This window comes from Acinonyx jubatus, chromosome A2, assembly GCF_027475565.1.
Source record: "Acinonyx jubatus isolate Ajub_Pintada_27869175 chromosome A2, VMU_Ajub_asm_v1.0, whole genome shotgun sequence".
NCBI classification, from domain to species: domain Eukaryota; kingdom Metazoa; phylum Chordata; class Mammalia; order Carnivora; family Felidae; genus Acinonyx; species Acinonyx jubatus.
Window position 1 is genome coordinate 13,864,328 of NC_069383.1, and position 15,160 is coordinate 13,879,487.

At 37.1% G+C, this 15,160-nt stretch overlaps 1 protein-coding gene across 5 annotated transcripts in view; it reads left to right on the top strand.

The window, feature by feature from the left end:
* Positions 1 to 15,160, top strand: part of BRAF (B-Raf proto-oncogene, serine/threonine kinase) — a 161,614-nt gene that overhangs the window by 83,647 nt on the left and 62,807 nt on the right. For all 5 annotated transcript variants that reach the window (XM_027075614.2, XM_027075615.2, XM_027075616.2 and 2 more), the window contains exons 3-5: positions 4,228 to 4,491; positions 10,687 to 10,790; positions 11,632 to 11,734. In XM_027075614.2, the coding sequence (XP_026931415.1) occupies positions 4,228 to 4,491; positions 10,687 to 10,790; positions 11,632 to 11,734 (471 nt within the window). The remainder of the gene's footprint in view (positions 1 to 4,227; positions 4,492 to 10,686; positions 10,791 to 11,631; positions 11,735 to 15,160) is intronic.

Consider the following 15,160-nt stretch of genomic DNA (forward strand, 5'->3'; position numbering starts at 1 on the left):
TAGTTTACAGTTTAGTAGAGTCATGTTAAGAACTCAGCTAAGTAATACAAGGATAACAGTAATAAACATAACAAGAATTGCTAGTACTACTTATTCCTGCTAGTAAGAATATTTATGGGTTTTTGCTATGTGGTAGCCTCTGTAATAACTTCTTTTACTTGTATTATCTCATTTAATCCTCACAAAATTTTTTCATAATGAGAAAAACATAGTCCTATAAAGAAGAACATGATAATAGTCTAAAGGAGGTGAAGAGAAAGAATACTTCTTTGGGGTTTTATCAAGCAGAGCTTTGAATTGGACTTTGAAAAATAAGTAGGATTTTGATGCGAAAGAATAAGGTTTTGGGAAAGCTTCATCCTGAAGAAGTATCTGGTATCTGTAGTATCTGGAAGAACGAACCACAAGAATTTTGTTGATGATACTGGTGGTGGCTGAGGTGTGCATTTTTGTGGGAGGACTTGTCCATATTTGCTGAGTAAGGAAACAGAGGAAAAATTGGAAGATATAAGAGAAATTGGGGATAACAGTGTACCAAGGCCTCTGTAGAGGCCCTAAACATTCAGTGCCATTACTAAATTGAGAACAGAAGAGAGATGGGGCGGGCCCCTGGGTGGCTCAGTCGGTTGAGCATCCCACTGTTGATTTTGGTGCAGGTCATGATACTGGGTTCGTGGGATCAAGCCCCACATTGGGCTCCGTACTGAGCATGGAGTCTGGTTAAGATTTTCTCTCTCCATCTGCCCCTTTCCCCCACTCGTGTGTGCTCTCTCACTCTCTCTCTAAAATAAATTAAAAGAAAAGAGAGATAGGGAAAGGCATGGAGAATTGCTTAGACAAAGAAAGAAGAGGAAGCTTTTATTTGATGGCTTTGACCTCCAGAGTAAATTTGAAGGTAATGTAATGCTGTTTTCTGAGCGAATTACAGATTGGGTGATGAAGGTAAGGAGGCAGAGAAGCATAGAAAAGGTTGGAGTAAGTATTGTGAAAAATGTAATATGATGTTAAAAATTTTCGGGTAGTACCCTAAAAGACTAATTTCCACAAATTGATAATGGGACTAATTGACCTCCTTCTATCTTCTTGACTTAATTAACTGACCTTAACTAATTGACCTACCTTACTATCTTCTCCAGCAGTGTATGGTAACCTGAGAGAAAGAATGGAATAATTGAGTGGTTAGAATTTACTCCAAATTTGTATTTGACAAACAAGTTGGTAAAAGAATAAGAATTAGAGAATCAGAGATGTTACTAGTGGTATTGTTGAAATGGTGAGCCTCAAAGTAGGGGCAATAAGACAGTCAAGGCCCAAATCTAAGAAACTTCAAGGGATTAATGTTGATATCATAAACAGATTAATGTAGTAAGATGGAAACTTGAGAAGGTGTGTTCAGGGACAGGGGAAGCTCCACATTGAGGTCTTGTCATCATTTGGAACTCCTGGATCTTGAAGGTAGAATGAAAATCAATACCTTTAGAAATAAGTTTAGAGACCTTTACGGCAGGAATGTTAAAAGAGTAATCCACACTGAATGCATCAAGGATAGTGGGATGAAATGAGTCAATCCAGGGACAAAAGGCAGGCAAGAGCCTTGATTGCAGCTGTGAGGACGGAGAGAGGTGGAATAACTGCTTTGTACTTAATAAAAGGAAAGAGCTATTGATAAGTGCAGTGAAATAATAGCTTGTAATCCACAATGGAGGGAACAGTATATTTTCAAAAATTAAGACTAACATTTTGATAAAGAAATAGCATTCTGAAAATTTATTGTTTAAGTGCATTCCATTTCCCTAAGGCTTACTTTGTGTACTTGTCCAGATGATAGTAAACAAGATTTGATATATGCAAGGGGGAATTTTTATCTCCCAGACTGCATGTATGTGATCTTCCTAGGGTAGGAATTGCATCAGTCTTTATTTTTTTAGTTCGAGTCCCAAACAGTGCCAGACACATGTATGGTCAGTATATACTAATTGACGGATTAAAGGCTGGATAAATGGATCATATTAAAAGAGATGCCCGTAAGTAATTAGCCCTTGGAACTGAAAGCTAACACGAAACACGGTTCAGATAATTTTGAAGTGATTTGATTATAATGCCTCAAAATGTTATGAAACATTTCCAGAATCAGGGTAGGGTAGCTAGTAGGTTATAAAGGAGAGGGCTTTTTAAAAAATTTTTTAAAATACTTACTTACTTTTGAAAGAGAGAGAGAGAGAGAGCAAGAACGGGGAAGGGACAAAGAGAGAGGGAGACACAGAATCCGAAGCAGGCTCCAGGCTCTGAGCTGTCAGCACAAAGCCTGACGCGGGGCTCGAGCCCACGAACCATGAAGTCATGACCCGAGCCAAAGTTGGACACCTAACCGACGGAGCTGCCCAGGCACCCCAGGAGAGGGCTTTTAGATGCAGTTTATGCCCTTTACCCCAATGGCTCATTTTACTATTTTTCCTTTTTTTCATCTTCAAAATTATATTTTAAGAACCAGCATAGCAAGTGCAGTCAGTGGTCTTTACTGAAATGAAATTTCTTCTTCATTCTCCTCTATCTTTGATCATTCTCCTTTACTTATAGAATGAAGTTCAGGCTTCATAGCATGGTATAGACACCCTCTACAAGCTGGTGCCTTACCCACTTTTCCAGTTGCATTACTTGTTTCCCTGTATTGCTATTCTTCATTTAATTCCACAAACATATATTGATCCCTTGTTGTGTCCCAGATACTGAATTGCACGCAGCTATACTAGTCTGTAGTTTTCCCTCTATGCCTTAAAGTTTCCTACCTCTCTATTTGTTGCAGAATTTCTCCTGTACACAGCTCTCTCTTCTCCCCCACTTAACTCCGTCTATCTAAATGCTAACATAATCCTACCTCATTCTCACCTTATATCAAGAATGTCCTTTATTTCTCATGTATAACACTTAAGCATACTAAAATACATCCACCTGCTTCTCTGCAGCCCAATAATAAACTCCTTGAGTGATGAGAAGTTTTAAAATCTTTGATTCTCCCTTGTAGCCTTTTATAAATGTTTGTGGTATTACATCTGTGTATGATGGTAGAGAGAAATGGTGGACCATAGTGTGGGGGAGGGTGATATCCATTGCCCTAAAGAACCATGGACATATATATTCCAATTTATTCCATCCCTTTACTTTCAATATCACTCTGTTTTCAAAATTCTTGTTATTTTTAGAATATGATATCTTATGTGGTCATTTGACTTTATAGCTTTAATCAAATGAAACTTCTAGAAGTTTCCACCCTAGTGGATAATGGCACCAGAATTTCTTGACTGCAGGGCATAAACCACCTTTTCAAATAAAATTTTATTCTTTAAGCAGTATTTGATGGGATCGTCAGAGATCCATAGTGAAGAGAATAAAGTATTTTAACTAATACCTGTTTCAGAAAGAAGGTGGCAGTTATGTAACTTCTAAGCCCTATTGAGAAGATTTTGGTGGTAATGGTGAGATCTGACCCTGTACCTGAGTCTTATTTTTTGACAAATCTCTTTTAACCCCGCATCTCCTTTTCAACTTCTCTTTCTGTTCTTTGGAGGGCAGAAAGGTATGAAACTTTATATGCCTACAATTTCCTCAAAAAAAATTTTTTTTAATAGAGAGGGTACTTATCCTTGATTTAGTATAGTATTTTATCTTATGTTGGATATGCAGTTTGGAAGTTAAATTGCAGTATGACCAGGGGTGCCTGGGTGGCTCAGTAGGTTAAGTATCCGACTTCAGCTCAGGTCATGATTTCACGGTTCGTGGGTTCAAGCCTTGCATCGGGCTCTGAGCTGACAGCTCAGAACCTGGAGCCTGCTTCAGATTCTGTGTCTCCCTCTCTCTCTGCCCCTCCCTTGCTTGCACTCTGTCTCTAAAATAAGTAAACATTAAAAAAGATTTTTGTTTTTAAATTGCAGTATGACCAGAACATTGTAAATACATTTTAAAATTAACATTCGTGGGTTATTCTAGACATTTATATGTTTGTTGATTTCTCGGTGCAATGTACTGTCTTATCACATACACAAAAAAATGATCACTTTAAAAGTAGAAGTATTAATTTACAGTACTTTCAGCACTTATTTTGTAACTTGTACTTAAAACCCTATTAGCTAGATTATAAAGAGATTACAATCAAAGATTTAAATTTCATATTTCCTTTTGTTACTGTCAGGAAAAAGTCCAGATTCAGTGTATGTTTACTTTATTTTATAGGCCTATGAAGAATACACCAGCAAGCTAGATGCCCTCCAACAGAGAGAACAACAGTTATTGGAATCCCTGGGGAATGGAACTGATTTTTCTGTTTCTAGCTCTGCATCAACGGACACCGTTACATCTTCCTCCTCTTCTAGCCTTTCAGTGCTACCTTCATCTCTTTCAGTTTTTCAAAACCCCACAGATGTGTCACGGAGCAATCCCAAGTCACCACAGAAACCTATCGTTAGAGTCTTCCTGCCTAATAAACAGAGGACAGTGGTGAGTCAACTTTTAATATCATCATTGCTTTTTCTTTGTGTTTTTCAGAAAGAGTAGTTGTCGAAAATGAAATACGTTATCACTCCATATTCTGTGGTCATGCAAATGGAAGCATCCATTTCAAAAAGGAGTGGAAAAGACATAATTAATTGGTGCCAATGTCTGTGTCCCTTAACTGGAACAAATTGTATTGTGTTTAGTGTCCAATTTGACATTTTAACCTATCTGCCAAACTTGAACCAGACTCAAGCCTAAGTACTAGTTCAGAATCAAAAAGAATTTCCAGACTTGAGCTTGTTTGTTGTCTAACATATGTCAGGTAAGCTTTGCTCTTTGCCCTTGAGAAATCCCTATTTGGACTTATCAAATGTTGGGTTTTTAGTGTGCTTGATATTTTTCCTCTGTGTAACTTTTGTTGATCATTAGCATTACCATTGGAACGAGTATTCTGTAAGTAACATTTAAAGAATGGAAATCTGCACAATTTTATGGGTGGTCTATAATCCTTGAGTACAAGTACTGTCATTGCCTTAAATAATGCATCTATATGCATCGCGACTTTTTAAAAATGCATGTGGTTACTTTTGAGGTTAATAAAAAACCTTTTCATTTCCAAATACAACTGAAGTCAAAGTAGTTTTATTTTTTTTCCCTCACACAGCATTAGTAGTAATGCTAGATTTCCATAGAAAAAGTTTGATGACTAGGCTGTTGCTTGGAGGCTATAGCCTGGAGGCTGTGGTGGCCTCCAGTGAGGTTAATTTGTCACCTTGTGCAACAAAGAGATGTGAGTGTCAGTGTGTGGGGATGCAAGACTAGGCCTTCAGCCAGTGTCACAAAGGTAGTTGGAACTCAGGTCCTTGCATAAAGCTGAGTCTTTGAGGAGCTTTATCTTCAGCAAAAGGGTGAACTAGAAGAAAATCTACTTACTCAGCATACATAAATAACAATGTAACTTGTCTGTCTTCACCAGTGGTCCAGATAAAGTTTAAAGCTTCCCTTGTGAATTCCTAATTATGGGCCTGTTCTCATCATGGTGTGGGATTCATATTTGTACTTATGGGTCCTGTCCGGGAACTTTTAACGCAACAAATGGTCCTAGAGAGATAATAGCGCTCAGGCACTGGGTAGAAGCAAATGCAAACCCTCTTTGGCCGATCTAGGTCTCATGAAATTCATATAGATAATGCCCACTGACAAGTTCAAAATCCCATGTCATAAAATATACAAGGAAAGAGCCTATCAGCACATTAGAAGACTTAAAAACAGCAGGATTCCTAAGAAGGAACCAAATAGGACTTCTAGGTGGTCTTAATATTTTAAACTCAATGGATGACAGTTCCCATCTATGAAGTATTCTTGCTAAAGATGATTTTATTGAATGTTAAGCTTCCACACCTTCCATTTTACAAGAAACACAAGGAATAGAAGAAAAAGTTAAGTGCCATGAGGAAATGATAAATTCAGACTGTGGACATTGTATAAGACAAATGGCCTGGATTCGAGGTCACAGAAGATAAAAAAGATTAGGGATTATTCTACAACTAAACAAGACTAAAGAGATGTAAACAAATGCAGTGTGTGATCCTAGTTTGGGACTAGGATGGGGAAGAGCTATCAAAGGCATTCTTGCGATGGGAAATGGTGAATGTTGGTTAAATATGTTATGGAGTTACTAATTTTCCTATGTGTGATAATAGGAATGTAGTTACGTAGGAGAATGTCTTTATTCTTAGGAAATACATTTTTTAATATTTAGGGGTAAATTGTCATGACACCTACAACTTTGTCCACCTTCTTTTTTTAAATAAAACTTAGGCACAGTAAAGTATACAAATCTCAGGTGTACAGCTGAGTATGTATATGTAATTTTGTGCATATGTAACTGCCATGCAGATGAAGATATAGGCCATTTCTAATGCTTGGGAAGAGGTTCTCCCAAGCCCCCTGCAATTCGGTCATCATTTTCCAGAGTAACCACTATTCTGACTTCTGTCTCAATCAGTCAATTTAGAACATAGTTTCAAATGATAAGATCGAAAACAAATGTCAGAGAAAATAAATATTAAATGTTAGAATCTATGTAGAGAGAATTTGGATGTTAATTGTATCGTTCTCATTTTCCGTGTTTGAAAATTTTCATAATAGAGTTGGAAAAATGCAAAAACATATACCAAAGGAAAAATAGAAAGTTCAAAAGAAACAGTTGTCACTAAGGACAAAAAGAAATAATGAACATTTGATTTGATGAAGTAGCAAGACAACTTGAACTATAATTTCAGTATCTCTAGTAGTTACAGCGTATTACAGAACAGCTGTCAAAATACTAAATAAAAATTAGAATATTTGTTTAAAAAACTAAATGGATGAGATTAAAAGTAGATTAAATCCAACTGAAGGGAGGGAAAATTAGGGAAAAACTGTGGAAAGCAAGGAAAGAGAGTCAAAGAAAATGTAAAAGAGGGGATAAGAGGTATGAAAGATGAAATGAACAGTTTCATTATATGCCTAAGAGGAGTTCCAGAAAGTGAAAATAGAAATAAAGGAGTAGAGCAGAATTCAAAGAAATGATGGCTAATGTTTGTGAAAGACATGAATCTAAAGATTTGGGGAAAACAGGCCCTGAATTGTATAAGTAAATTTTAGTCCATAATTATTAAACATAACAAAATGAAAGAATACTATTTTAAAACCATTCAGGGAAAGAATTATCTATAATAAAAAAACTACAATTGGATTATTAAAAAATATTGATTGTAGCAGCTGGAGAAGCCAGAAGACAATAGAATATTGTACCAAGAGTGCTGAGAGGTGCCTGTTAAGTTGCTTAGCTGAAGTATGAGTTGAAGGTACATTCACTAATAAAGGCCTTTCCAGATGGGGAATTTACCTTTCCCATGCTCTGCTTGAAGGAACTACTCAAAAATTACTTTAGAAAGTTGAATACAGATGAAGGAATGAAAAGTAAAAATTAAACCTAAAACTATCAAATTTATAGAAGAAAACATAGGAGAAAATCTTAGTGACCTCAAATTTGTGGCAATGATTGCGTAAATATGACACCAAAAGAAAAATCCATAATGAACATATTCATAAATTGGACTTCATCAGAATTAAAAACCTATTGCTCTTTGAAACACAGTGTTAAGAGAGTAAGAAGACAAACCACACAGACTAATCTTTGCAGAACATCTATTTGATCAAAGACATGTATCCACAGCATTAGAAAGAGCTCTTTGAACTCAATAGTAAGAAAGCAAACAACTCAAAAAATAGACAAAAGATTTGAGCAGATGCTTCACAAAAGAAGATAAGTAGACAGTAAATAAACACATGCAAAGATACTCAACATCATTGGTCATTGGGGGAATGCAAACTAAAGACACAAGATGTCACTACACGCCTACTAGAATGGCTGGAATGAAAGAGTGGTCATACCAACTATTGGCAGCTATTATGTGGAATAACAAATTTTTATACACTGCTGGTGGCAATGTATAATGGTACAGTCACCTTGGAAAACAATTTGGCAGTTTTATTTAATTCAGTTCCTTTAAAATCCCAACAGTGTTTTTTGCAGACATAAGAAAAATCCATCCTGAAATTCATGTGGAGGCTCAATGAATCCTGAATAACCAAGCATTCTTGAGGAGCAAAGTTGGAGGTCTCACACTTCCTGATCTTTAAACTTTTTACATGCCTACTGAGTGGCATAGACATCAGACATATAGATTAAGGAAATAAAGAGTCCAGAAATAAATGATCATGTATGTGGTCAAAGGATCTTTGACAAGGGTGCCACGGCCCCCTCTGGGGGGGAGGCGGGGAGGAAAAACCCTTCCACAATGCTACTGGGAAAACTGGATATGCACATGCAAAACAATGAGGTTGGACCCTTACCTTACACTATATGCAGATTATCTCCAAATAGATCAAAGGCATAAACATAAGAGCTGCAACTATAAAACCCCTTAGAAGAAAACATACAGGAAAAGCTTCACAATACTGGACTTGGCAGTAGTTTTTTAGGTAAGACACCAAAAGTACAGGCAACGTGTAAAAATAGAGAAATAGGACTATATCAAAATTAAAAACTATATGAATCAGAAGCTTTGATGCAGCCACTCTGGAAAACAGTATGGAGGTTTCTCCAAAAGTTGAAAATAGAACTACCCTATGACCCAGCAATTGTACTACTACATTTTTAGCTGAAGAATACAAAAATGCTGATTTGAAGGGGCCAATGTTTATAGCAGTAATATCAACAATAGCCAAATTATGGAAAGAGCCCAGATGTCTGTCAACTGATGAATGGATAAAGAAGATGTATTTATATACAATGGAATATTACTTGGCATTCAGAAAGAATGAAATCTTGCCATTTTGCAACAATGTGGATGGAACTAGATTATTAGGCTATATGAAATAAGTCAATCAGAGAAGGACAAATACGATTTTACTTGTGTGGAATTTAAGAAACAAAACAGATGAACATAGGGGAAGGGAAGGAAAAATAAAATAACAGAGAGGGAGGCAAACCATAAGAGACTCTTAACTATAGAGAACAAACTGAAGATTGAGGGGAGGTCGGTGGGGGGGGGGGTGGGCTAGATAGGTGATGGGCATTAAGGAGGGCACTTATTGGGATGAGCACTGGGTGTTACATGTAAGTGATGAATCACTAAATTCTACTCCTGAAACAAATACTACACTGTTAACTAACATGAATTTAAATAAAAAAAACCCCACAAAACTATGTGAATCAGAACACAGTCATCTAAGTGAAAAGACAACTTATGGAATAAGACAACTTCTTTTCATATTTACAAATCATATATATGATAAGGGGTTAATATTCAGAACGTATTTTTAAAAAGTCCTACAACTCAACAACAAAAAACCTGTAAACAACCCGATTAAGAAAAGGGGAAAGGACTTAAATAGACATTTCTCCAAAGAAGATATACAAATAGCCAACAAACACGGGAAAAGATGCTCAACAGTAATCATTAGGAATATGCAAATCAAAGCTACAAGGAGCTACCACCTCACACCCATTAGAATGGCTGTTATCAAAAAAAGAAAGGAAGAAAGAAAGCAAAAAAGAAAGGGAAAGAAAGAATGAATAACATTTTATTCAACGTAGTAGTAGAAGTCCTAGACACAGCAGACACACACACACACACACACACACACACACACACAGAGGAATATTACAAAACCATAAAAATGGATGAGCTGAGGTGCCTGGGTGACTCAGTCGGTTAAGCGTCTGACTTTAGCTCAGGTCATGATCTCGCGGTTCCTGAGTTTGAGCCCTGCGTCGGGCTCTGTGCTGACAGCTCGGAGCCTGGAGCCAGCCTCAGGTTCTGCGTTTCCCTCTCTCTCTGCCCCTCTCCCGCTCGCAGTCTGTTTCTCTCTCTCAAAAATAAATAAACATTAAAAAAAAAAAATGAGCTCTTGCCAAAGAGGGTATTATGCTAAGTGAAATAAATCAGACTGAGAAAGACATATACCATATGATTTTACTTGCATGTGGAATCTACAAAATAAAACAGGAATAAACACAAAGCATAATCAGACCGGTAACTACAAAGAACACACTGATGGCTGCCAGAGGGCCAGAGAATAGAGGGATAGGCAAAATGGGTGAAGGGAAGTGGGGGGAGATACTTCCAGTTGATGGAACTAGTGAGTCATGGGGGTGAAAGACATAGGGAATATTACTATTCTGATGTTGTATGGTGACAGATAGTAAGCTATACTTGTGAGCACAGCATAATGTATAGAGAAGTTGAATCACTATGTTGTACACTTGAAACTGAGGTAATGTGTGTCAGCTCTATTCAAATTAAAAAAATGTTTTTAATTGATTTTGCTTTAAATGTTGACTTGTTTCTCAGTGGTGGGTATATAGGAATCTGTTATACTTTCTGTTTCTATATGTACAAAATATTTCATAATCTTAATAAAAAACAAAATCAGTTTTGCTTTCAGTTGCTGAATAATAGATACTTGAGTCATGATTTTCCTTTAATATTAAGTTAGCTCTATAAATGATGTTGTATCTAACATAGTAATCCGTATGACATTTTAAAGGTATTGTAAAGGTAAGGTGTTGAGCTTTATGAAATGATGCGAAAAAATATATAATTTATTCCTTTTACCTCATACTATATATTTCTGATACTATAGGTACCTGCAAGATGTGGAGTTACAGTCCGGGACAGTCTAAAGAAAGCTCTGATGATGAGAGGTCTAATCCCTGAGTGCTGTGCTGTTTACAGAATTCAGGATGGGTATGGTTTGTATGTGATGTGAAATTTTGTTTAAAAAGGCAAAAAAACCTCAGACATTGAACTTTGGGGTGTTCTGTAGCATCTTTACCCAAACCTAGGGTGTTAAAATTTAAGTTTAGAAAAAAAAAAAAAGCCTAAAGAAAATTTGCCAGCCTTTTGAGGAGTTAACATTAGACAGTTTTGTGTGATTATAGTATTTTGTTATTCTGATCAAATGACTTTATTTGGAGTTGGAGAATCTTAAAATTTTTGAACCATTTCGAGTGTGACTTATTTGAATAACGGACTCTACCCCACGCCCATTTTTAATATAAATTCATAGTTTCACAAAAGGATTATCAAAATTAACATTTTACATTAAACTGTTTTTCTTTCAAAAAAGTGTCTAAAATTGTGCCAAGACCCCCCAAATTTTGAATCCTGTTTTTTAAAAAATATCCTTTTTGGGGCATGTTGTCCCTTGAGTGCTGTTTTTATTTTTTTAGTTTTTACTTTTTTTGAATGGATAGATAAATCCGTACCTGTGATTTTTTTTTTTTTTTTTTGGAAGGGGGACCCTAGGAACAATCAATTTTCTGCTGTTGTAGGTCTTTTCTGGAGCTGACTTGAAGAAAAGAGTACATCTCTTTACCCTGCTGTTTGTCCAAGAGTGATACATTTATTTGGGGTAAACTTAAAAATTAATTTTTTGCCATTTAAATTTCTAACGATGGAAGACCAGGGAGCCAAACCTCCCTCACCATTACTAGCCCCTCAATAACCAATTTTCATATCTTCAGCATGAGGTATGTGAAGATTTTTAGGTACGCTAACCAAGAAAGGCTGTGTCTGCACTTTTCAGAGAGAAGAAACCAATTGGCTGGGACACTGATATCTCCTGGCTCACCGGAGAGGAATTGCATGTAGAAGTGTTGGAAAATGTTCCACTTACAACTCACAACTTTGTATGTACTTGTACATTTTTTCTCAGTGTCAAAAACGTTCAGGTTCTTGTGCATGAGTTTTTATTTAAGGAATATGCAATATGGATGAGTAATTGAGGGATTGATAATTGACCTAGGTTAAAATCAGGTCTTTAAAAACTTCGTATTTAAACTAGAGTTTTATTTTCATCATATACTTTCTTTTTAACTTGAAAAAGCAATAGATGACTTTCATTAAAAGGAACTAAAAAGAAGGGGCACCTGGGTGACTCTGTAAGTTAAGCGTCCACCTCTTGATTTCAGCTCAGTCATGATGTCACAGTCGTGAGGTAGAGCCTGCTTAAGATGCGCTTTCTCTCTCTCTGCCCATCCCCCGCGTGCATGTTCTTTCTCTCAAAAAAAAAAAATTTTTTTTTTTTTTAAAAAGAACTAAAAAGAAAATTTGAATGGTACAGAAGTATATCAAGTAAAAAAATGAAAATAAGAGGGTAAACATTTGTTATCTTGTATTCTTCTAAACTCTTCCTGTATATACAAATGTGTGCTTATACCTGTGAGCCCAAAGTTTTTTCCTTTCTCTTTTTTCCTTCCTTCCCTTCCCATTCTTTCCTTAAATGAAATATGGAGTCATATTCTGTATGATATTCTTCACCTTAAAGAAAAAAAAAAAATTCAACAGTGTATCATAGATCTCTTGCCACATCAGTACACCTAGGTTTGTGTTTATAGTGATTGCATAATAGCCCATACTTAACCATCCTCTATTAATAGACATATAAGGGGTTTTAAAATCTATTTTGTACAGGACTAAACAGAATTTCTGTGTACAGCTTGATACACTTGTGTAAATGTTTCTCAAGGATGAGTTAATGGAAGTGGAGTAGCGCTCCTTGAGGACCTCTCCCTTCATCTGGGGTTGGCATTTGCTGGAACCTAGCCTAAGCTAAGTGTCACCATCATGAGACCTGGAATGTGGGACATCTCCACCTTAGTGATGAGGGTATAGTGCCCAGAGTTTGAGAACTTACCCTCTAAAGGATAGGCAGAAGCCTAGAGTAGAATGATCTGTAAGGCAGGAATGCACTTCTTACTTTCTATTATATATGGAATGTTGACAATAGTTTAATTTTTCTAGATGGATAGTTATTGCTAATGTTTGGGCATCCAGTGCTTTCTCGTGTGCTTTGGTGATCAGTACAGCTGGACTCCTAAAGCAGATGAATGATGAGCTGATTTCCTTGGGGGTTTGTGCTTTCTGGGCTCCATTAGTGGTGAATAATTTGTGCTTCAGTAAATAAGACTTCTTTTTTTTTATGTTTATTTTAAAAAATTTTTATGCTTGTTTATTCTTGAGAGAGAGAGAGAGAGTGACAGTGCACAAGTAGAGGAGGGACAGAGAGAAAGGGAGACACAAGATGTGAAGCACGCTCCAGGCTCTGAGCTGTAAGCACAGAGCCTGACGTGGGCTTGAACTCACAAACCGTGAGAACATGATCAGAGCCGAAGTCAGATGCTTAACTGACTGAGCCACCCAAGCACCCCAAATGTTTACTTATTTTTGAGAGAGAGAGAGACAGACGGACAGTGAGCAGGGAAGGGGCAGAGAGAGAGAGAGCGAGACAGAATCTGAAGTAGGCTCCAGGCTCTAAGCTGTCAACTCAGAGCCCAACGTGGGGCTTGAACTCGTGGACCACGAGATCATGACCTGAGCTGAAGTCAGAGGCTTAACGCACTAAACCACCCAGGTGCCCCAATAAATAAGGCATCTTTTTGATGAATGTTGTCAGTCAGATTTACTATGTGGCAAGTAGTTTTGTAATGATGACCTAGCAAGTTCATTACTATTTATTATTTTTTTAATTTGTAGAATTTGGAGTGGATAAATCTGAAGATAATTTTAAGTTTTTAGGATCCCAAAACAGTAGAGCTTACATTTCACAATGATTACTACTCTTTTTCTTAATTATTCTTCTTAGCTAGAAATCAGTTAAGAGGAGGTGAAAAATCTAATGTTAAAGTAGTGCCTCAGGAAGGTCCTTGCCACAAGAGAATAATGAAAACAAACTGCAGAGTATAAAAATCCTCACAACACAGTTGGAGACTTGCCAGTAAATATTTATTGAGAACTTTCCACTTACCACCACTGTTTCTGATCTGGGGATATAACAATGAATGAGAAAAACAATATCCTTGCCTTAGAGTAGAGAGACAGATGATTCGATAAGAACATTTCATAAACACTCTTAATTACCGTGTATGTATAAAGTACAGTAGATGCACAGAGTAGAGACTCCTAACCGGGCCTTGGAGGATCAGGAAAGTTTGTCAAAGGAAGAACTATCTAAGCTAAGGCCCAATGGATGAGGAAAGAATACTCTCAACAGAAGGAACAGTGTAAAAGCATGGTGCTTACAAGCTCTGAAAGAAGTTCAGGGGGTATGGAATCAAATTGGAGAGGGAGTGGTTACAGTGCAGCAAGAGTTAGGGCTAGAGTAAGAAGAGTCCAGCTCGTGGGAGTCTTTGTAAGGCATGTTAAAGACTTGGACCTCTCTCCAAAATAATTGCAAATTGAATGCTTGTAAACAGGGGAGACCTGGGAATGGATTTGTGTTTTAGAACAGTTGCTGTGAGTGCCATGTAGAGACAGGAAAAGCCTGCATTCCGTTTAAGAAAGGGAAAGAATTCCTCTCTATGCTTCTCTCTGCTGGATCTTGCTGGCTACTGGAGGATAGCTTTTTATGCCTCCTGGTTGCATAGAATCCGTTATAAAAGCAGTTCCTTTGGTATTTGCCTGGGTTCCAGAAATCCCTGGGAACTGACAGGGTGGAAGTGGCAGGAAAGGTAGAAACTGTGCCTTCCCGTGCCCACTTTCATTGACGAGAGTATACGCCTATTCAAGTGCATGTCACAATCTATACTCCTGCGTACCCACGTTTGCTTCTCATTTCCATTCCTCTGCTTCCCTTCCTCCTCCCCTCTTGCCTTGTGTGTTTTTTTCTTCTGTACATACACAAACAGCCTGGTACACGTAGGTTTCAAGTAGAAGTCAGTAACAGGAAGAAAAACTGCAAGTGAGTAGATTAATGAAAAAAGAAATTAGGGCTTCATGAAACTGAACAGATTATCAGATGAGTGAGAAATGGTGAGCAAAGAGGATCAGGTGACTGTAAAATAATTCCTGTGAACACGTTTTGTATTTTTCTCTGCTCTATCTTCTGAGATCCCGCGAGAAATACAAAAAGTCCTCACGTTGGCGAGTAATGGCCACATAAATGTTAAAGGTTTTCTAATTTCTTGTATATCCAGAGACAAATGGAAAAGTAACAAAGCTAAAAACAAGTAGTTGCCTTTTATATTCTCTAGAAAGTGACACGTAGACCTTTTTAGGTGAAGAAAACAAGAGCCACTCTTGAAATCACTTGAATGTTCTCAAAAAGCTGGAATGTA